Source organism: Malus sylvestris, chromosome 8 (assembly GCF_916048215.2).
Source record: "Malus sylvestris chromosome 8, drMalSylv7.2, whole genome shotgun sequence".
NCBI lineage: Eukaryota > Viridiplantae > Streptophyta > Magnoliopsida > Rosales > Rosaceae > Malus > Malus sylvestris.
Window position 1 is genome coordinate 30,116,065 of NC_062267.1, and position 22,612 is coordinate 30,138,676.

Here is a 22,612-nt window from a genome sequence, read left to right on the forward strand (position 1 = left end):
CTCACTTAATTCAGAAGACCAAGAGACACATACTGTCTAATTGCAATTTAGTAATTGTATAAGTTTAACCTAGTTTTCCTCATAACTTCACCCCAAATGACTTACGTGTTTATATAAGTGAAAGATAATAACAAACCTGAAAGGTTTCCCTGATTAATGAATACTCCAACCCATGTTCTCCTTCAATGGCGCATGAGATTCTTCTTCTTAAGCTATCTACGCGTGTGAGGTACAAATCTAGGTACTAAAGAAAAGAAGTTCAATAAACAAAGATATTCAAAAAACAGTGTCACATATTTAGACGCAAAGACAGAAAGCCAAATTGATTATAAGAATACATGTACCTCATCAAGGGTTAAAGTGCATAGCAGAGACTTCTCAAATACCTGAGAATGAGCAACAATTTAGCTGGTGAACTACACATTTTTCAAGAAATTATAATGGAATTGGGCCACTATATAATTCCCAACACAATTTCTATTGGTTCTTTTTACGATTATTCACTTTTGGTTTGGTAAAGGCATCCACTGGAGTCGTGTTGAAAATTGAGTCTTCATTGGAGAATATTCTGGCTGAAACTAGAGGCTAAGTCTAGTGAGAAGCAAAGCCCGATGGTAAGTTACCTGTTTGCTCTACAGTTTGATGTACTATCCTTAACACTTCAAACATGTCAAGGGTATAATTTTTGGCTTTTCTTTAAAATCAAAGCCCAATAGTGTCATTCATCCCTCACTGTAAACCAAAACCCTCGCCCTCCTTTTTCTTACAAGAAACTACACATATATCATATTAAGGGAAATTTTGAACAGAAAAGGCACTTACATAAAAGCAACATCAGGAATACCAAATTAAAACTTTATGAACAATAACAAAAACAAACATTGCCAAGATTCATATTTTCTCATTGAAATAGTACTTCCTAGAATCTCAGAAGAAGGGGGAAAATGGATAGTAGAAAACACCATGAAGCCCAAATGAACGGAGAAAAATTACTTAAGACAGAATTGATTCAGGACACAGGTTCACATATTTAGAATTAAAGGTCCAGTCAGTAAACCAACTAATATAAAACAAGCATGTTGGCATACTCCAAGTAACTCTTCAATACTAGTTCTTTCTTTCTCTTACAACATATTCTTTAAAATTACTAAATATGTGAAGCGTGTCTTGAAGAGAAAATTGAAGCCTTGCATGTGAAAGATGTATTTCTCTCTGACGCAGCTTAATAACCAAGTCAAAAGCAAGTATTCCAAAAAGAAATTAATCAAACAAATTAGAAACAGAGGTCAATACCAAAAGCTCCTGCCAAACAAAATTGAAATTTAAAACATACAGAGGCAATCTCTTTCTCAGAAGCATGACCACGCTCCAAGGAAAGCATATATCGGACCCAAAGCTCTCCAACAGAGGGGCAATTCATTACAGCCCTGGAATAAACGTTGGTTATAACATTGCCAACCTGAAAAGGTTAAAAAATAATTACTTAAACAACACAGGGTTGCCATTAGAACAGAAAATACGTAATAAGAGATAAAAAGGGATAAAAACCTTCAATGTTTTGTCCAAATAGTGAGTATAATCAAGCCAGAGATAACTGGATATAGGAAAGTCAGTAATAGCACGTTCATACAACATCTGAACCCGGGCTGGGTCTCCGGAAGACTGTTCAAATCTCAAGTAGTTCTGCAGAATAGAATAAATTATTCTTTCCAGAAACTGAAGATTTACACATTAAGTAAATAAACTAACAGGAGGATCATAATGACAAACAATACGAATGAAAGTAGAAAGGAGGTAGAAAAGACAAACCATAAGTTCAAACAAGACAATGGTGCGAGCATATGTAAAGGCAAACCAGTGAATAAAAAGGAAAATACAACTGTCATTTCAAATTCAAACATAATTTGTTCTACAGTTCTACTAAGTACTAGTTCCAAATTATACATACCATGAAATTTTGAAGTCTTTCCGAGTCCGACATATCCTGCCGACAAATCTGTTCCTCAAGATGAACGCGAGCATCATACATTTCCAATGCCTTTTTATATGCCGAGGCAACCTGGAATGAAATTCCATCCAGGTCACTGGAGCCAGCATCAAGAATGTTTCCTTGTTCCACTTCCCATGCCTTGTAATCCAAAAGTGTTGACCTCATGTTAACATGGGGGACTGACAACTGACGGTGGAATAAAGAGCGGATACGCTGAATTTGCTTTTCTCTTGCCTGCAGTGTAAGAAGAATTTCTTGAATGTAGATCTAAAAAATAATTTAAATATCTAAAAGCAGCATATAATTATCCCAAAAACAATAATTCTAATATCATATGAATACCTAACGTAAATTGTTGGGCATTCAGATCAACATATAATTTAAAACTCTTACAGGCTTTTAGTTATTCTCTTACAGGTTTTTACAGAAGAGATGGCTTAACTCATAACCAAAATTAGATACCGATCTGCATATTTACAGTTGTATGGCTTACCTTGTAATAACCATTAGTTTAGTCATAGTATTACTATTGACAAGTAAATTTGAATTGAGCTATAAGAATTAGCATAATAAAAGAAAAGGGTTAGACTGAAATGTTGACCAATGAGAAGAGAAAAGTCAAAGATGGAGTTCAACATTTGATTGTCAGTCTCATTCTCTTTTATTCTTATAACAGGAAACATAAACTTGTATAGAAAATCAAAGATGTACTACAAGAAAAGACGGCCAAGAGGTCCATCAATATACCACTACAAACCTGATTGTCTTTCTCATCGATGGTATGAAATATAGCAAGCTCAAATGACCGGTAGGCTTCCCATAGTTTATTGCCTTCAGAAACATGCAAACCAGCTGCAGTAAGAGCACGTTCAAATAGATCTCTTGCCTTCGAAATACCAGCAGGTGAACATTCTCTTATTGAGGGATCATTCTCTTTAACAAAATCTAAGTAGTCGCGCCAAAGAGAGATGGACTGCAATTTAAGGTTACAAAGTTAAAAGTCAATATTCCCGCAATTCTTTGATCATAAACAACAGAAAAACATGTATAGCGATCAAGAATCTCTATGTTCGGTAAAGTTACAAAGTCTTCATTATACATTCTATCGTGAATAGGAATAAAAAGGTCGTACCCAGTGCACAAGGCTCCCGCTTTACACAGGGTCTGGGAGAGGTGAATGTCGGCTAGCCTTACCCCCATTTATGGAGAGGCTGCTCCCAAGTCTCGAACCCGAGACCTACCGCTCATGAATAGGAATACAAAAGAAAAACTCGAAAGGAAAGCTTTAACATTACATCAAATCTTAATGGGACTAGATTCTGCGCTAGCTCACTCAATGAACAATCTCTAGACTAAAGTAACCCAATGAACAATTTCTAGAACTACAATGGTGATGTTTCATTACAAGTTTCGAGGTAGCTATGTTCTCGCACGACCAGAACATAAACAACCTAAGTTCATCCAACTATAGAGAAGGGTTATAAAACCTAGATCACTTGGAACTGAACACGTCCATTTAGAGAATGAAAACCCTCTTACACAAAAGTTAGAACAAGTTATATGCATATGATACAGCACAATTGCTGATATGGCATTATGCTGTTATAACTGAAAGTTTGGATGCCATTCAACTCAAAATCATAGTTAAGTTTGTTTATTTTGCTTCTCATTTTCACTTTTTGCCATAAGCTGTCCATAAGTATAACATAAATATGGCATGGCATATAAAAAATAAAAAAAAATTAAATTGCACGTTTTCTGGAACAAAGAAGCATAACCAACCAGATATTCAAAGACTCCTCGCTCGTAAAGCTTTTCAATAGCCAAAAAAGCATCAGACCTGCAAATTGGACAAAATTGATTGTTCTTAAATAATATACGATTAAATAAGCCGCCGAAAAAGGAGAGCGTTGGTAACGAAAAGAGAGTACCCAGTGGAAAGAGAAGCATCGTCCTTAGCCCAATCCTGCCACATAGAAGGGGTTAACGGAAACAGTTGGTTCATAGCTTCCCTTGCTTGCCTTAGCTTTTCAATGTCAGCCATTTGCCTCAGAATCTTTATGTACTGAAGTCACAAAAAGAATTCAAATTTAGGTTTTCCTCGGCAACCACACAGACGGTATTCGAACAACAATGCATAACCCACTAAAAAAATTAAAAAAAAAGGAGAGAGGATATTGGCAAAGGTGAATACTTACTTGGACATGAGTATCGTAGTTGGCAGGATTGGTGGAGAGCTCGGCTTCTAGGGTTTGGAGTTGGAGGTTTTGGTGGGCTTGGTCGTCGCCATCCTCAGAGCCAGAATCGGAGTCGGAATAGGAATCGGAGGAGCCAAGGTCTTGGTCAGGGAGGTCCGGCATGGATTGGTCGTCATTGTTGCCTTGTTCAGAAGTAAGGGGGTTTAGGGTTTCTTCTTCCATCTGTGATCTCTATTCGAACTGGAATTGGAATAGGAATTCTCTCTCTCTTGCACTGAGACTGAAACCAAAATGGAAGCCTTTACTTTTGTGCGCGGGGACGGAAGTTTACCTTTTTCATTTTCTGGTGCGAGGGATGGAATTTTACGAGTAATATTATACTTCCTATCCATGTTTTATAGCACATTTTATGTATCTTCTTATGTCACATTTGATGTAAACAACCACATCTTTCAAATTAATTTAAATTTAATTTAATTAATTATAAAAAATAAAATAAAAACTGGAATTAAATGATGATTGTCATATGAGGTATCTACTCCTTCCTTCCCCGTTCAATCCTTCTTCTTCTCCCATTCCTTCTTCCACGCCGGTTCTTTCACGCTATTTTTTTTCACCTCAATTTTTTTCACGTTAGTGTGGACTACCAATGATGGGATTTTCGGGGTTTGGCTCGGCGGCGTTGAGCTTCTCAGGAGTTGCACGGCTGAGCCAACGCGAAATGGGATTGTTTGGGAAATTTAGATTCTGGGTACAATTATTGGGCAGATTTGATCTTGCCCATTTCGAGAAATCTGTCCTTGAATGATGGGTTGTGGTTTGAAATCCAGAATTCGACCGATACACAGTTGAAGGAATTTAAGATTCCACATAATGCTTATAGGGCTGTGTTGGAGGTATATGTTTCATTTCATGAGAATGATGAGTTTTGGTATTCAAATGCTCCGAATGGGTACATTGCTGCAAACAATCTTAGTGGTACTCCTGGAAAGGGGCCTTTTAGGGAGGTTGTGGTGAGTTTAGATGGTAAGGTTGTTGGTGCAATCCAGCCTTTTACTGTGATTTTCATTGGAGGGTTCAATCCCCTCCTGTGGAGTCCAATTACTGAGATTGGCTCGTACAATCTTCCTTCTTATGATATTGAAATCACGTTCTTTTTAGGGAAGATATTGTTAGTCTTATAAGGATATACAATTAAAACATAAACGAATGAGTAACTGACCTGATTCCAATGGCAATCATGAAAGTCAAACACAAAAGTAGCAGAGTACGTAAACACCATGATCTTCTATAAACTCCTAGCCGAATACAACTACTTCTATGGGAAGCATTATGTTGCGTGTTCTAGGGCTTATAGGGACCGGTGTTATATATATAGGCTAAAAGTTAGGGTTTCCATCCATAAAGGAAACCTAAACTTACTTTATTAGCCTCCAAGTCAAGTATCATAATCATATTCAATTAAGGATTACATAAATCCTATTTCCAATATAAGACACATTATATAGGATTGATATCTTTAAGAGATCAAATCACAATTAACATTATTCTTCAATATTACATTCATATTACATGTAGTAGACCATTAAAGGTTAATTTATATTGGATAAATCCAACAGATACTGGATGGGAAGAGCCACAAGTTTGGTTTTAGTGTCACAAATGCCTTAAATGTTTGGTTCGTTGACGCGAATTTGCATATTTGGTTGGACAAGTGGAGCACGAAAACTGAAGGAGAGCTTTCGAAGCATAGTAGCTTGCCCCTTGTTGTTTCATTGGTTTTGGATTTCAAGGGTTTAAATGGCACATTTTTTACAAGGGTCGGCAGGTCTGTGTCATCGACTAGATGGGTGAAGTCCTCATATGGGAATATCACAACTGATGCAATTCAAGAGCTCCATTATAGTAATACAATGGTCATGAAGAATGATGGCAATACGCAGATAGTGAATCAGACCATCCATTTCAACGATACAATTCATATCAGGCCGCCACCCTCCATTATCCACTCAATGTCATCAAACAAAAAATTTCCTCTTTACTTGTACATTGACTTTTTGGAACAAGCAAAAGAAACATATAAGTACATTACAAATGTCGAATTGGGATTTCTGGCATGCACAGTATGTGTCGACCGTCTGCCTTGGCTTAGGTGGTAATATGATTAGTGGTGTTGAGGTTGATCTTTGAGTGGAAGTTTATGCACATTATATTTGTATTTAAGGTCCTTGAATTTGAAGCACAATGTAAATGACTCCGCTTTGTGTACAACAAGAATTACAAGAGTAACATGTCTACATACTGGTTGCTGTTACAAAATATTTGAAATGCATTAAAATCTATGTTTAGAAGAAATATGATCCAAATCCACAAAAACTCAAACTACATAAAGAAATTGCTTTCATTTTTGCTTCCATTGCTCAGTTGAGCTCCTAATCATTGTTTCCTCTTGAAGTAGAGCTATGCATATTATACATATTATAACCTCAATTCCAGTATGTGTATTGTTGACCCTAAATAAAGAGGAAAAAAAAACCATAAGAACTACAGATATAGCATTATACTATGTGATGTAAATAAATATTTAATTAATAACAACAACAAAATTATATGCAACCTCTCAATGTTTACCTAGACATAATTTCCATGCATAATAGGATAACTTATATTTCCAATGTCAGACTCTTTGTAAAACGAGTTTGGATGGCCACCTTGACTGAGTCCCAATAAAAAAGCCATGTTTTCATACAATAGGTAATATTTGTTCAATAGCTAACACAAAAGCAATTCAAATCTATCAACAAGACAAAATGCACAACTTACATTAGTATGGGGGAAAATAAGATATTGGTTGGCAGGCATGCAAATTTGAACTCCTTGTGTAAGATGAGAATGCTAAATTCCAAAGAATAAAAGTAATTACAATTACAAAGAGTAAGTATAGTAATTATAATGACAATTAATGATTATTAACTAAGAAAAGAGATTAAAAAAAGATCAATATATTTATCGCATACCTTCACAACGACATTACTCTCTTGTGTTGCAACTATGTTATCACTTCTACAAGGAGGTGGACCATCAATACGGCATATTGCATCACTTTCTATGGATTTCTACAAAAGTTGCAAGTGAAACATGTTATGATTTATCAACTTATTAGTTATATAAAACAAATATGTTTGTTATCTGTGTTCCTTCCTCATCTGTTTTGTCCTTACGAGATGTAATATTTTTCTGTCGTTTTTGTCTTTTTTGATTACTTGCTTAGTCTTGGATTGTTTCCTTTTAGATGGTGGACGACCTTTACCTCTAGCCGACAATGGCATAAGTATATGCTGACTTGGGTTAGGAAGAGGATCATAGTTCATAGCAACAGGTGATTGTGGTGTTGGTTATATGCCACAAGCACAACCGATGTCTAGTATTAGGAAAAACAACTTCAATCGTTTTTTTCATAGCTTTGTCATGATCTGTAATTATTCCACTTGGACCATGACCAGACATACAAGCAAGCCAGGTCTTAAACAACCAAATAAAGGAGTCGGTATCTTCCCTTGAAATCAATCCACATCCCAATAAAATTGATTGCCCGTGATGATTGTCACATCCCGGCCTGGGGTTCACCACATCTCGGGCCCGCTCCAGCACCGTAGCACGATATTGTCTGTTTTGGGCCCCGACTATGCCCTCACAGTTTTGTTTTTGGGAACTTACACGAGAACTTCCCAGTGGATCACCCATCATGGGATTGCTCTCGTGTTACTCACTTAACTTCGGAGTTCCGATGGAACCCGAAGCCAGTGAGCTCCCAAAAGGCCTCGTGCTAGGTAGAGATGAGAATATACATATAAGGATCACTCCCTTAGGCTATATGGGATCTCACAGTGGTGGCCGGAGTTGGATGGAAAATGGCCTGAAAGATGGCCAAACGACCATAGTTTTGAAGTTTCCAAATTTCTGGAAAATGCCCCTTGAGTTGTTTTTTGTGCTAAAACCTTCACCAAAGACATTTTAATCACAAATCAAGTAATGTAGACTACGAGGAGTCTCGAAGCTTACCTACGTCGGAAATCCTCGAAAGTCATCGGAGTTCGTCAAGGGAGTGTACACCGTGGCTGTCACGGTGGAAGGCCGTGCTTGGCCTGAGGTTCTTGAGGTTTCAAGCCCAGGTGATGGGGGTGATGGTTGCTCTGTGTGTGTGTGTGTTTTCAGAGAAGAGAGGAAGAGCTGAAGAAAGAGAGGGCACGGCAGTGAGAGGAAAGAGATAGAGTGTTACAAAAAGAAAGAAAAAGAAAGAAAATGAAAACGGAACGGATCTGGCTTCTTTGCCCTCCCACTTCCCATACACTCTCATCCCCTCCTATTTGTGCGGTCATGGTTAAGCCACGTCAACATTTTATATTACTATTATTTTTTTATCTTATTATCTCTATAAAAAAATTAATATAAAATGTTGACGTGGCTTAACCGTGACCGCACAAAATAGGAGGGGATGAGAGTGTAAGGGAAGTGGGAAGGCAGAAAAGTCGAATCCAAGGGAACTGAGGGACAAATCAAGGGGTGGGCCCCTTAGGCTCACCAATTAAGACCCAAAAACAAATTTTAAAAGAAAAAGATCTAGCTCAAGGTGAAATTTCACAAAAATACCCTCTTCGTTCTGATAAAATTGAGACGGGTTGTTACAGTTTCATTAGAAGTTTCTATTGTATAAACCTCATCGCTTTCTGTTTCATTATAAGAACTCACTTCAACTACATCATCTTCTTCAGTAAATTCATTAGAAGAACTCCTTGTTCCTAAAACATAAAACACAATTATACAAGTTTATATATTACACCACACTATCAATGTAAATACACTAGCCATAAGTGCAAGTCTCTTAATTCTAGTATATACACTGCAATGGCTGAAAAAACAAGACTCTCATTACGGGTGGGAATCTTGGGAGGCTTACCAGGACTGGCTCTCGAAAGGAGTAGGATTCTTTCCCCTCTTTCCTCCCTTCCCTCCCCTCCTATTTGAACGGTCACGGTTAAGCCACGTCAACGTCTTATATTAATTTTTTATAGCAAGAGAAAGACAAAATAAGAGAATGTGGGGAGGGGATGAAAGGGGATGGAAAGAGGAGGGGAGAGAATCCTAGTCCTTCTCGAAAATTCAGGTGAATGGGAGCTCACTAGGACTGACTTAGAGAACCCACTGCTGGACTCAGCTGATGCTTTGGCGGGTGAACCCACTTTGCTTTGCTTGGGAGCTGACTATTCTGAGCCTTTTGAGGGAGATCCTTTTACTGCATTGATCTCTTTGCTTCGAACTTCCAGTATAACTTCACCTCCATTGGAATAAAGCTTCTTCGACATGCTTACGTCCCCGCCTTTCAAAAGCTTTTCTCTTTCTATGGCCTTCAATGAAACCCTACCACATCAAACATCACAAAAATCTTGCATTAAACCCCAATTAAACAGAACACCAAAATCGGAATGGCATTCAAAAATGTGAATTTTTCATATCCTTTTGGTAGATAAATCCCAAGTTCCCTCTTTTCTTTCAGGATGAATCAAATCTTTATTTTCCTAATTAAATATTGAAAATTTATATCGATGGCTTTCTAACAACACCATAATAAACTAGTTCTGATCAAACTCTGCAACATTAAACATCACAAAAAGCTTTCACTAAACCCCCAAATAAAGAAACCATGGTACACTAGAAACAAAATCACATTTAAAAATTCTGACTTTTCAAACCCTTTAGGCAGATATATCCAATCTCCATCGTTTTAACCAAAGATTGAAACTTTACAACAAGTAATCTACTTCCGCTAACGTAATTGGAAAAGAAGTTACCTTGGCACCAAAAAGATCAAATCAAACAGTATGAAGTGTCTAAAACAGTAAGAAATACTATTCTTATTCACCTAAATATGTAAATAATTAGACTCACCACAGAGCTATTCACAGAGCAGAGACAACACCCCTCCAAGGAAAAAAATGGAAGATCATTCCAGCAAGTTCTTTGATTCAGTAGTGGAAGAAGAAACGGGAGAAGAAGCAGGATTAAACGGGGAAGGAAGGAAAATACTCCTCGTATGCCACAATCACAATTTAATTCTAGCTTTTTTTTTTAATTATTGGTTTATTAAATGATTTTTAATTTAAATTAAATTCTGATTAATTTAAATAATGTGGCTGTCTATATTGGATACCACATAAGGTGGTATATAAATATGGTAAGAATAAGGTCCATGCATGTGGTCTCATTCTATAAGAGATATCATATAAATAAATTACAAATTCCAAACGTTTCACCACCAATCGTGTTTTTGAAGATCTCACTTTTTGTATTGAAAATGTCCTCTGAGGGCTGCTAACACTAATGTTCTTAAAGACACATCTCCCATAACATTCATCTTGTGCTCGAGGATTATAATCAAGATGAGCATGTGCATTCGAATGCCCTTGTGTTGTTGACTGTGAAGGTTCATAGGATGTGTCACGCCCTACATTGTATTGAAATATGGCACGAGGATTTGAGGCGTGAGTCGAAAAAACACAACTCCCCCTTTAAGTAGAAACATACGAGTGTATTAATATTTCCTTGTCAACATAATATGACATATACTTAATATAAAAACTCATGCTTCGTTAATCATATAGCACAATATAAGTATAGAGAATACTTCATCAAGGTCGAGGGTATAATATATATATATTGAAAATCTACTTTTTTTATAATTCTCTTAACATAGTACAGATTTATGTGTACTGAACATATATTTCTTGTAGATCCATTAAAACATAAAATTCATGCTCAATGATGATAAAAATAAAGCCACTAAGTTGTAACCCAATACCAGTATCAAAGATAGATAGGATAGGATGGCGGATAAGGATGTGCCGCTAGTAAAGATAAGTAGGGAACTAGGTTCAAGATTTGAAACCTTCCAATATAAGGAAAGTGTAACTGTTTGATCTCAAATGGAATAATTGATTCTTCATATATTATAGGTCACACTTTTTCTTTCACATGGTAGCGGAAGAGCCAAAAGATGGGAGAAATTTTTTTAATGTGACCGGAACACAAAATGATACATTACATGCATATGTAATATACTATTCATGTTTCGGTCACAATAAAAAATTTCTCCAAAAGATGACGAGCTATCATCACGCAGAAGGTAAGCTAGAACTCATTAACACCAATCCATATCATGCATAAACGTAAAGTGTTAGTTACTAGATCATATATAATCCAGATCATGCATGCATGCATATTACAAAAACTTATATTATTCAATAAATTCCCATATCATCATTACAACACAACACAACACAACTCGACACATCTCGTCCGTTTTTGCAACCATGCATTTTGTATACTCGTAATGTAATTAGTTTTTGTCATGAATTCATGCGACCTTTGTAGGGTTGACATCCACCCCATGATCAGCAGACGTGGAAGAAGACGAGGCAATGCTGATGAGCTTGGGCTGCCTCTTCTTCTCCGCCGCAAACTTTGGCACCGTAATCCTGAGCACCCCGTCCTCGAGATGAGCCTTGATCTGATCCAAGTCGGCGTTCCCAGGCAGCCTGAACTGCCTCCAGAACTTGCCATTTGTCCTCTCAGCACGGTGCCACTTGTAGTTGTCGCCCTGATCTCCTTCCTGGTCGTCGGCCTTCCTCTCTCCGCTGATCCTCAGCACCCTGTTCTCCTCCACCTCTATCTTCACGCCCTCCTTCTTCATCCCCGGGACGTCCAATGAGATCACGTGTGCAGTCGCCGTCTCTTTCCAGTCGGCACGTGCCAGAGCTAGCGCCTCTTGAACGGTAGGGTTTGGGACGGTGAAGGGAGTCTGTTCGAGAATTCTGAAAGGGTCATCGATCATGTGGTGGTCCCAGAGGGAGGAGGATATTGGGTTGAACTGAATCAAGGCGTTGGTTTGGGTGGGGGCAGTGAGGCCTAACATCACCATCACAAGTAGTACTGGCTGCAGCACCATCATCGCATTATTCTTCTTCACATGCATGGTGATCGATTAATGGGTGAGAAAGCAGGAAATGATTGCACAACTGAAATGCTCCAAGACAGAGGAGGGAGAGTGAGTTGGTAGCTTTGTAATTCTGATGGAGGAATGTGGATGGGGGAGGGTACGGAGTTATATAGGAAAGCGAAAAGGAGGGAGGGGGGGGGGGGATGACGATTCTTTATCTTTCTGGATTGTTCTTGTGATGTTTGAGGAAAAATACAGAACAATCTAGCCAAGTCTTAAGATTGGGATCCAATTTACGGAATGTCCTAGAACAATCTAGCCGAGTCTCAAGTTGAGATCGAAGATTATGGAATGTTCCAGATAGTAAAAGACAACTCAAGGGACTATTGCTTAATTAGTAGTTAGTAAGTACCAACTATTTTTAGTTAGTAAGGGACTATTGCCTACTACGAATGAGATGAGCTTACTCAAGACGTCTCTAATGTGATGGTATTACAAATTTACTTCCATTCGTAATGCGTCTTAACATTCTCACTTATATCATTTTGGTGTCTTCATTTCATACAAGTTTCTCTCTTTGCTTACACTTACTTGGGACGCTACAGTGACATCTCCGACCAACACATCTAAAAACCTCTGCACGTCCCATCCTATGCCATCAATGATTTTTAATTATGTAGAATAAAAAGGTCGTACCCTACATAATTTTTAATTATGTAGAATAACAAACAAAAAAACAGATCCATATGGGTAATATTAATTAATTGGAGGGAAGTAATTAGGAAAAAAAAAATCACTTGTATCTTGTTTAAATTGAGTGCAGATGCAGAAGAAACTCCGGAAAAACACACGGAGGAGAGGATGTCGGTGCAGAAGACGAAAGTGAGTTCGTTTCTGTTCCTCTAGAACGTGTGGTATATTGACAGTTCCATCTCCGATCTTTGCAACTGCTGCAACTGATGCTCTAGTTTGTGTGGCGACGTGTTGGACAATTTCACTTTTATATGGAGTGTTTGTCATTTACAAGGTTCTAAAAAACGCTAGGCGCTAGTCGGGCGGCGGGCTAGCGCCTAGCGCCTAGGCGGCTAGGCGGTGCCTAGGCGGATTTAGGTAAATTTTTTGTATATCTTGTAAATAAGTGCATATTGACACCTAAAAAAAAACTATACTTGTATGGATAATAAAATAATGATAAAATGCAAATTAGATACACTATTTCCATAAGTATTGGATGAACTTGTAGTAAATTCATCATTTGCAAATTAGATACACCATTTCCATAAGTATACCACCATGAAACCAAAAAAGAAAAAAGCACGCAATTAATAAAAAATAAAAAATAAAAAAACCTCCTAGGACTGCCTAGGACCGCCTAGGGCCGCCTAGGACCGCCTAGGACCGCCTAGGGCCGCCTAGGACCGCCTAGCCCGCCTAACCCACCTAGCCGCCTAGCCCGCCTAGACCGCCTAGGCGCCGCCTAGCCCGCCTAGGCGGCCGCGTAGGCCCAACCCGATTTTTCCTCCCGATTTGCCCAAAATCACCTCGGTTGGTGCCCGCCCAGCGCCTAGGCGCCGCCTAGGCGGCCGCCTAGGCCGTTTTTTAGAACACTGGTCATTTATATCGATTTACTTATTATTTTGTTTCTAGTGGAAAGATATAATGTGATGCAATATTTGTGAGAGGATTGATCTAAGGGTCACAATAAATTTCAAGTGTGGATATTTTCATCGGTTGGTTGGCAATTGTCATTGTTGTGAGATGGGCAAATATATTATTCGCACTGGAGAATTTTGCTGTATTAAATTATAATTTTAACCCTATATTTATTAAACAGTTATCGATTAGTCTTGTGCATAAAATGAGGATATTTTTGAAATTTCGAATGTTTCACCTATTTGGTCTTCTCACTATAAACAGAAATACATGTGAGGGGCCAGGGACATAGGGAAACCAAACAGCGGAGAGACAAGGAAAGGGAACCAAACAGCGGAGAAAATTAAAAAGCAAGCAATGCAATATGAGATGGAGCTAAAACCATCCGATCCCCGCAAGAAAGAAAAAACTTGTAGTAAAATAAAGGTAAAGGTGTCTAGATGCATAAAGTTCTAAAGAAAATACACAAAATTTATTAGGTATTTGATTGAGATTGTTTCACATAGGATAGCACTTGAGCTCACTCAAATAGGAGGCACGACTCCTTTGGTACATTCATTGTGAATGGAAAGGAGCAAAAACACATGACAGAAACCCGACTTCGACTTCCGAGTGTTGCAAAAACTTATTAGTGGCTTGTGCCACTTGGAACAGCAGCTCCAGCCTCCGGCGATTCAAAGCAAAAATCAGAATCAGAATCTACGAGACATTATAAGAGACTTCAGTTGTTGATTGTGTCCTTAAATTTAACAATGCAATCCAAAGCGCGCTCAAATTCACTTTCTTCATGAGCAATGGTGAATCGACAGTAGCCAGGAATTCCAGTCCAGGCTCCACTGTTGATGCATAACCCTGTAGCCTTGTGAATGACTTCCCTGATGTTCGAGTCATCAACCTTAACACTCTTGTTCAGATAGGACGTCGGCTTGGCCACCATGGAAACACCACCACACGGTTCAACCACATCCCACCCACACTTCTCCAGTGTCTATTACAAACAAACGTAGGATGACATGGCAAGTTAAAACAAGAAAGAAAGTGCAAGGTAAAACATTATTATATATAGAGTCGCATGCAAATATTTGTGTGTGAGAGAGAGAGCGCTCACCTCTTTCAGGCGCTTGGATTGACTCTTCAAAGTTTTTATATGTTCTGCAATAGCATCCCACAGACCTCCTGGTTTCTTCTCTCTTAGACTAAGCAGCTTCTTAACAGCATATTTAACAGTGTTGTGAGGTTTGCTCAATCCTGGAAAGCTATCAAATGTATCCACCAAAACAGGCTGGTTTAATACAAGGAACCCGAATTTGAGCGCCCCACTCAACATCTTTAAAGATAATCCCCCAAGCAGAGAGACACAAAAACATGTGTTGCTAGTATTTAGCTTTGACAAACTGTCCACCAGGCTCCAGCCTCCCCAACCCTCGATGTCATATTCCAAGCCTGAGAAGGAAGTATCAATCACAACTCTAGCCCCAACTTTAGCACATGCAGACAGCAAACTTTCAATCTCTTTGTTACTGTATATCAAACCAGTTGGGTTGATTGTTGGCCCAGAAATGTACACCCATGGCTTATTCACAGTCCCTAGCGCTCCAGAAAGCACCTTGTCTGTCAGTTTAAAGCCATCTGTGGGGTTAGTAGGTATAGTTACAATATTTGCTTTCAAAAATTTGGCAGCAGAAACATAGTTCCCATTTGCACCAGCAGGAAAACACAATGTACCCCCTTCCTGAATGCAGCAAAGAACCATCTTGTTGAACAGAGCTAGCGAGCTGTCAGCATATATAAATTCGGTGCTGCTGTCAACTGGGTAACCGTAAGTACTCTTAATAAACTGCTTGATGCTAGTGGTGACATCTATTTCTGACTCAGCTATATTCTGTCTAGCAAAACTTTCAAAAATAGCAGCCTTGACAGGTGACGGTACACGCAAGAAGCTTTGATCAACATCCATGTGAATGAGGGAAGAGTTCTCTGCCTCGCTAATTGACAACTCTGCATTATTGAGGACTGAGATTGCTGAACTAGCAAACCCGATCATCTCTGCTGATTTAGGCAATGCAGATTCCCTCTGAAGAACATATATGAAAACCAACTGGATTAGCAAACTTGTCTTCATGAATAGAGAAAATGTGGTTTTAGAAAAGACTTCAATAATTTTTTAAAGAACAAGTAACAAAACACACCAGAATTTTTGACGTGTTAGAAAGTGACATCAAATAAATCAGTGGCAGATCTCAACATCCTAAAGGAGGACAAACAGAGAAAAGCTTGTCCATATGATTAAGTGATAGATCTCAACATCATAATTATCAGGTTCACCACAGAATTGTCTTAACTACTATGTTCTCGAATTATAACACACGGTACACAAAACCTTCTTCAGGTTTTCTTATCAGAAATCAAATATTATGTAAAGGGCACTTTTACACTTCAGAGAGATTTACCATGCTAAAGAATTTTTATAGGACAAAAATTTACAGTGCTAAACCATACTAAACATTCCCTTATCCCCTTACTCATATCATAAACAGAAGACAATCTTCAGCAGAAAACAGATGATAGACATATAACCATAGGCAGAACAAAAAATTGCATTTCTAATCCAACCAGAATAACAACTTACAGTGTCTTTGAGAAGGTTATCAATAAAAAAGGAAGACTCTATACATAGACAAAAAAATAAATGGTATATTTGTTACTTTCTTGGCTGTGAATATCTTAAGTGAAATAAACTTTTTAATGAAAAGCGACTGAAATACCTGTGCAGGAGGATGTCTGTCAGCGAGCTGAAAAGCTAAAAGTTCATGAAAAAGACAACCATAATAAAATTGACTAATTGGTGCCGTATTCCCTTCTAGTAGTTCAACAGTCTTCGACAATGCCTTGAAGATGGCCTCCTCTTCAGAAATTACAAAAGCTACTTCTAGATCCGAATAAACCTGGAAAGATGATTTGGCTACTCTTCATGAGAAGATTTTGCATGATAAAAAGCTAAGGATAAATTGATAAGAGTCATAAGACGACATCTCAACCTTTTTATTCAATTAGATAAATAGAAACCCTGAGATACCAGGTTATGTAGGGGAATTTCTGAATTCATGTTGAAAGAAACAATACCTTATTTTTCACTAAGCCGCATATAATTGCTGCATGTGATGGCAGAGCAGTTCCTCCAATATATTTGAGGACTCCATTGGAACCTGGAAGGCTGGATAGCTCAAAGTGATCAGATATGTCCAAGAACAAACGAGATCCAATTTCTCTTGTGACATCTAAAAGGTGCACAAAAGCTGAACTAGTAACAGCCTCATAATCCGCAATACCAGTAACCACCACCTGTGGCTTCAGCTTCTTTATTAGCTCTATCATTAAGTCAGACTGGCGAGGCGCTTGAATAACTGTAAGTACATCTTCTGAAGGATTATCAGTTCCAGCACACTAGGATTCAGAAAATAAACGTAGTTATGAAGGATGCCCCAAGTACATAAAGATAATAAATGGAACTATGGAATTCATTACCTTTAAACTTTTATTGGAAACTACAATTATAACTTTTGGTCCTTTTAAACTTCTTGTTTCTATATCCTCTCAATAGTTTTTAGCCTCAAAGCTCACAATGCTCTGGAAATGTCAGAATACCATATCAGTCACATCTACAACTACCCACGGTTGATCCAATAATATTTTAGATATTCCACTAAACTGCAATCATCATTATTTTACCCAGCTTGTCACTTTCATTGTCTAAGTACTTCTAAATTTGTATGGTAAGGTTACAAGGGCAGACTTTTGGGTTATATTACAATTAACCACAAAAGAAATAGAGAACAAATTAAAATGAAAGCACAACAACTTTCAAAATACTACACCTCAATTGCTAACGATGTTAACCACTCCCTTGGAAGGTGTCGGGTCAGATGTTCATCAACAATTGCAAGACGAGGCGAGAACAGTCGAAGAGCATTTTCTATCGCCACAGCCCTTGAAGGAAAGACAACCACATTCTTGTACAAGAAAAGATAGAAACAAGTCAGAATGGAGCTTATACTACGCAACAGGAAAAGCACAAACATGAACTTCTGCTGGTTACACTTAAGAATGAAAAATATGTAGGTTTCCTTGATTTTTGGTATAATTTATTTCTTTTATTTTGCTACAAAAATAAGGCTTTGAAAGAAGTAAAAGTCTGTCTATATATAACTCTGGGCTATATTTTTTTGAAAGCACGGAGAGGATCACTATAAAATTTTGAAAAACAAATTACAGATAATCTGTGTATATGTGTCATAATATATTCGAACCTATATAATTACACTAAAAAAGAAAAATCACCAGGCCATCTAAATTAATCGAAACTATCTGATTATTATGACCAATCTTGTGATTATTGATTAATTTACATATTTTATATTCTCTCATTCATCAAAGAGCCATATGAAAGTTGGTTGGCCCCCTAATCAGATTTTTTTTTGAAGCACTTAGGACACTAACCGCAGCCAGTATATTCACAATGGTAATGAGAAATCGTCATGGCCATGATGGATGAAAGGCTAATCGACCTATGTACCAAGATAACTAATATCTTGAAATCCTCACATCATACGCTTTACTAAATCAATATAATACTTGGGGACACAGAACAAGGGGATACATCACTGTGACTTGTGTATTCTCTATTCCCCAAGCAACATTCTAGGATGTAAATTCATGCTAATTATCACATTGAGATCTATTTATCACCTGACAAGTCTAATTCAATGGCATTCTTCATTTCATTTTATTATATTCACTTTTTTGTGATGAAGATAATCATGCAGGTTTGTGAGATCTTGCTACCACTTATTAATGAACATGATTTAGTAGGATAATCACTAACATCGATTGAAGAAAAAGTTGACAAATGTTTCATACTATAGTTAAGAACTGACTTAAAAGTAGAAAAAGGAAAAGTTTGATGCATAAGCATGAAGGCGTTGTCATCTTACATCAGCTTTGAGTGGAATGCGGTGATATGTTCTCATAAACCCGGCAATGAGACTACGAAAATGTTTGCTTCCAGCTGGTGGCTCATAAGTGCCAAAAGAACTCCCTTTCAGAACACTGGATAGATAAGCTAGGAAAGGAATCTTCTCATCAGCCACAGCATCATCTTCAAATGATAAGTCTAAAGAACTGCTTATCTCGTGGAAGCCATTTTCAAGAAACTCAAAAATTGTCTTCACCTGTCAGTTTATTTAATCAGCATCAGTTTAGTTTTCCTGTCTTCAGCTGCAATGAACATCAACTTTGTAATGATATATGAAGTGCACACCTGATTTGGTTGACGAAGTTGACAGCTGTATACTGATAAAGCATGAGAGATTCGCCCACCAGCATTTCCATAAGCCCAGGCTGAACGAGCACAAATAGGCTGATCTCCAGAAAGCCCCATAAAGAACTCAAAACGGTGTGGACTGTTCTTTTCAATTTCAACTAAGGCTGAGATATCTGTGTCTGCAGCCTGTAACAATGCACATTTCAAGAGAAGTGCAGAACTTTGAAGGATAAATTGTTTTCCATAATTAGGGGTATACTTGCCTGGAGAATTTTGGTTTGCCAAAGCTTGTTAACATGGAAACCACGGCGTTCAAACAAGCGCTTACAAACAGCTTGTCCTGGACGACCGCCCATGTTGAAGATCATTATTCCCATAGGTTTAATGACAGCTATTCCTTCCTCCACTGCCCGAGCAATTAGGCCTAGGCCAAACTGATCCTCAAGAAAACCCTGCAAGAAAATTGTACAAAAAATTACTATTATGGTCTCTAATAATGACCGGAAACTGGAAGAACTAGCAATCGGTTGATCAGTTGCCAGAAAGCCATGGTACATATCATTAGTAAACAGTTTCCATGTAACTAGAAAAACTAATTATGATAATATCTATGTAGCACTGGATGCCTCTTAAGATTCAAACTATTTGATGCATCACACTATCAAGGTTCCGTCCTAACCTGAAGTGCACAATAATTGCTCAATGAATGTAGAAATTCCTCACTTGCGTTCTCTGTAATCATTTTAGACATAGCATCTGGATTTGGGTTAAGAATCTGCAAGAACACATACAAGGAAAATGACTGAGGAGTCGAAATAATTGTTCAAGTGAGGAACCTTCAAAATGGACATTTGACAAACTAACTTTATCAAATACAAATCCTAAGTCCAGCACTTTAAAATTGTACTGTTGACAATACCTGAGGTATGCATCCAACAATTCGTTCTAGTTGAATGACATTATCTCTACAATAAGATAGCAGATCCGATTCATGAAACTCTACCCTGTCCAGCAAAGTTTTCTTCTCCGCATCATAAATGGGTTGACCTCTTTCGTCCAACGCATTTAAGTACAAGTTTATCCATGACATCTTTACTGCTCGAGGATTGATTTCAAGGCCATACACCTGAAAAGTATAGTTTCTTCATCAGTCAGATAAGCCGAAAGGGTTGAAATGTGAACAGAATATAGACGAATACCATGCATGGTAAGGTCAAACAAACAAACAACAAAACTACCTTCAATGGCAACCACTTCTCAGCAATGGCAATGGATATCCAACCATTTCCACAACCAAGCTCAGCAACTGACTTGTCCTTGAAGATAGAATCGGAATGTCTATTTAGTCCTTCAAAAAATGTAAAAGACCAGTCTTCTGGAACAAATATACTGGGGATAACCATCATCGTCAATTTCTTCCTACCCTGGTAACCTGCAGTAGCAGTAGCCCAATAACAGGGTCAGACCGACGAGTAAAAGCAAAAAGAACCCAAATGGCACATTACCAATTTTCCGCCAATACGAAAACGATCACAATTTTAGACACGCACAAAAAGAAAAGGACAGTCAAAAGAAATAAGACAAACAATTGCAGTCAGTCACTGGATAATTCAATTTTCCATATCCTCCATTATCTCAGTAACCAAACAGAATCGATACAGGAAGGAAAAAAACAAAAGGGAGAGAACTGAATGAGAGAGAGAGAGAGAAAGAGACCTTCATACTGATCGAAGAAGATATCTTCGATCTGAAAATGGTATGTGAGAAAGCATTGATCGCAGGCCTCCTTGGAGGGGAAGCGGTTCTGGAGGTCCGTGAGGAAGATCCGAGCTTGAGTTCTGGTTTTCGGATCCTCGAGACGCTCCAGCACTGATCTTAAGGCAGCGTACGCGGCATCGCCCGACTGCTTACATTGCTTCAAGAAGTCGTCCACCGATCCCAACGGCGCCTCGTTCTTCGCCATTCACTCACTTACTCTGTCACTCACACAATGAGTCACGCAAGCCAAGCGATGAGGGTTCTGTAACTTCTGTTGTTCTGTATAAGATGAGAGAGAGAGAGAGAGAATGCTGGATGACGGAGAGAGAATGCTGGATGGCGGAGAGTGGGATTGGAATTTGGTTGTTTATTGTTATAGCAGGGAGAAGGTTTGTTCGCGGTTTTTTCGTCATGACCTTTTCATTATTTAAAAAAAAAAAAAAATTTGTTTTTTTGTTCTTTCCAAAACTTCTTAATTTCTTTCGTTATACCAAGATCCCCCTCATGCCTCATGGCCCCTGTTGTTTTATTGACTAAATTAACTTGGCTCTTTAATGAATGATCAATAAATAAATAAGAGTTTTTTCTTAATTCATTACGAAGCTGATTTACGAGATTTCATATTAATAATTTAATAAGATTAGTGCAGGATGAATGATTTAGATCATAATATGAAGTTTCGTAATGTGAGCGGGAGGAATTTCTTCTCAATCTTAAGGAGCTAAGCTTTTCTCTTTATTGACATCCCTTTTTACGAATGATCTGTCTATTTGTAATAATTGATTGATTAAACGATCTTAGTTTTAATTAATATTTTTTTGGAAATGACCTTTATAGAGTAATTTATAATATAAATGATTTTGATGATAAACACAAAATTCTGTGAATAGATTACGAAGTATTTTGAGAATAAACTCCTCCTAACCTTAAGGAGCCAAGCACTTCTCTTTTTGTTGAATTTACTTCACTTAAATTCAAAATTTTAATTGAATATAAGAGGCATCTTATCACATATTTGATCAATGACAAATTTAATTCGCTCCCTACGCATCCTCGAGATAACATCAGCAGCGCTAGTGACCCAAAAAAATATGTGCATGGGACTTCAAATCTTATATTAAAGATTTTTATTTTTATTTTTATAAAGAAACTAGTTGGTGGTTTTGTTACAACAGTCACTATTCTGAAGGTCTGGAAGAATCACAGAGGCCTTTCAACCTCTTCATGGCCACCATTGTACGATTTACCAGTGCTAAAAATCAAACCCAAAACGTGTTGTGTAAAATACAGACCTGAAATTCATCTCCAATCATTGAGACATCGCACGATGGTTTGTATTAAAGATTTTAACCTGTACACACTTCTCACTAAACAACATCTGGTTGCGTCAATTAAACAATCCGTGACCTTTCCTTTTGTATAGAATGACATTTTCTTCGCTTTTATTTTGGTTGTATGCATTTTTCACGTTAAAAATAATATGAATAAAACCAAATTAACCAATACTGAAGATGTGCATGTGTCACCTAAATTATATTACTCTTATCAAGGAAAAAAACTCTTTTGTCTATTTTAAAATCGGGTAATGCTATTTACTTTTTTTTTTACCTGTCACACACATCTCTTAATTTTTTACTGTCAAATCAAATGAATTGAAGATGATTAAAAGAAAGAAATTAACAAGAGTGTATGACAAGCAA

General features: G+C 37.7%; 3 protein-coding genes and 1 pseudogene across 5 annotated transcripts in view; 1 reads left to right on the forward strand and 3 right to left on the reverse strand.

Moving 5' to 3' along the window:
- LOC126632878 (uncharacterized) overlaps window positions 1–4,574 on the reverse strand; it is a 57,378-nt gene extending 52,804 nt beyond the window's left edge. For 2 of the 3 annotated variants that reach the window (XM_050303409.1, XM_050303410.1), the window contains exons 1-9: window positions 4,189–4,574; window positions 3,922–4,055; window positions 3,773–3,830; window positions 2,748–2,963; window positions 1,949–2,224; window positions 1,549–1,683; window positions 1,334–1,459; window positions 345–386; window positions 137–244 (exon numbers count right to left, since the gene is read on the reverse strand). In XM_050303409.1, the coding sequence (XP_050159366.1) occupies window positions 137–244; window positions 345–386; window positions 1,334–1,459; window positions 1,549–1,683; window positions 1,949–2,224; window positions 2,748–2,963; window positions 3,773–3,830; window positions 3,922–4,055; window positions 4,189–4,410 (1,317 nt within the window). In that variant the 5' untranslated portion in view covers window positions 4,411–4,574. The remainder of the gene's footprint in view (window positions 1–136; window positions 245–344; window positions 387–1,333; window positions 1,460–1,548; window positions 1,684–1,948; window positions 2,225–2,747; window positions 2,964–3,772; window positions 3,831–3,921; window positions 4,056–4,188) is intronic. The other variant, XM_050303408.1, reaches the window with a different exon arrangement.
- Window positions 4,480–6,347, forward strand: LOC126631530 (peptide-N4-(N-acetyl-beta-glucosaminyl)asparagine amidase A-like; annotated as a pseudogene).
- A 5,115-nt stretch (window positions 6,348–11,462) lies between these two features.
- On the reverse strand, window positions 11,463–12,335 carry LOC126631217 (22.0 kDa class IV heat shock protein-like). Its single transcript, XM_050301390.1, has one exon. It carries the CDS (start codon window positions 12,215–12,217, stop codon window positions 11,600–11,602), a length of 618 nt encoding a protein of 205 aa, XP_050157347.1. The 5' UTR covers window positions 12,218–12,335; the 3' UTR covers window positions 11,463–11,599.
- Window positions 12,336–14,284: 1,949 nt separating this feature from the next.
- On the reverse strand, window positions 14,285–21,289 carry LOC126630917 (methionine S-methyltransferase-like). The gene is made up of 12 exons (XM_050301057.1): window positions 20,871–21,289; window positions 20,393–20,586; window positions 20,074–20,280; window positions 19,834–19,929; window positions 19,418–19,606; window positions 19,152–19,340; window positions 18,826–19,062; window positions 17,710–17,844; window positions 16,958–17,278; window positions 16,600–16,779; window positions 14,943–15,908; window positions 14,285–14,822 (listed from the first exon to the last, which is right to left on the reverse strand). Exons 1-12 carry the CDS (start codon window positions 21,115–21,117, stop codon window positions 14,556–14,558), a joined length of 3,228 nt encoding a protein of 1,075 aa, XP_050157014.1. The 5' UTR covers window positions 21,118–21,289; the 3' UTR covers window positions 14,285–14,555.
- Window positions 21,290–22,612: the final 1,323 nt, after the last annotated feature.

Coding starts and splice junctions, on each gene's coding strand:
- LOC126631217 (XM_050301390.1), bottom strand. CDS start 12,217: ATGCATGTGAAGAAGAATAATGCGATGATGGTGCTGCAGCCAGTACTA.
- LOC126630917 (XM_050301057.1), bottom strand. CDS start 21,117: ATGGCGAAGAACGAGGCGCCGTTGGGATCGGTGGACGACTTCTTGAAG. Junction 17,845..18,825: donor GCATTCCACTCAAAGCTGAT/GTAAGATGACAA, acceptor TTCTTGTACAAG/AATGTGGTTGTCTTTCCTTC. Junction 14,823..14,942: donor AATCCAAGCGCCTGAAAGAG/GTGAGCGCTCTC, acceptor TGTTTGTAATAG/ACACTGGAGAAGTGTGGGTG.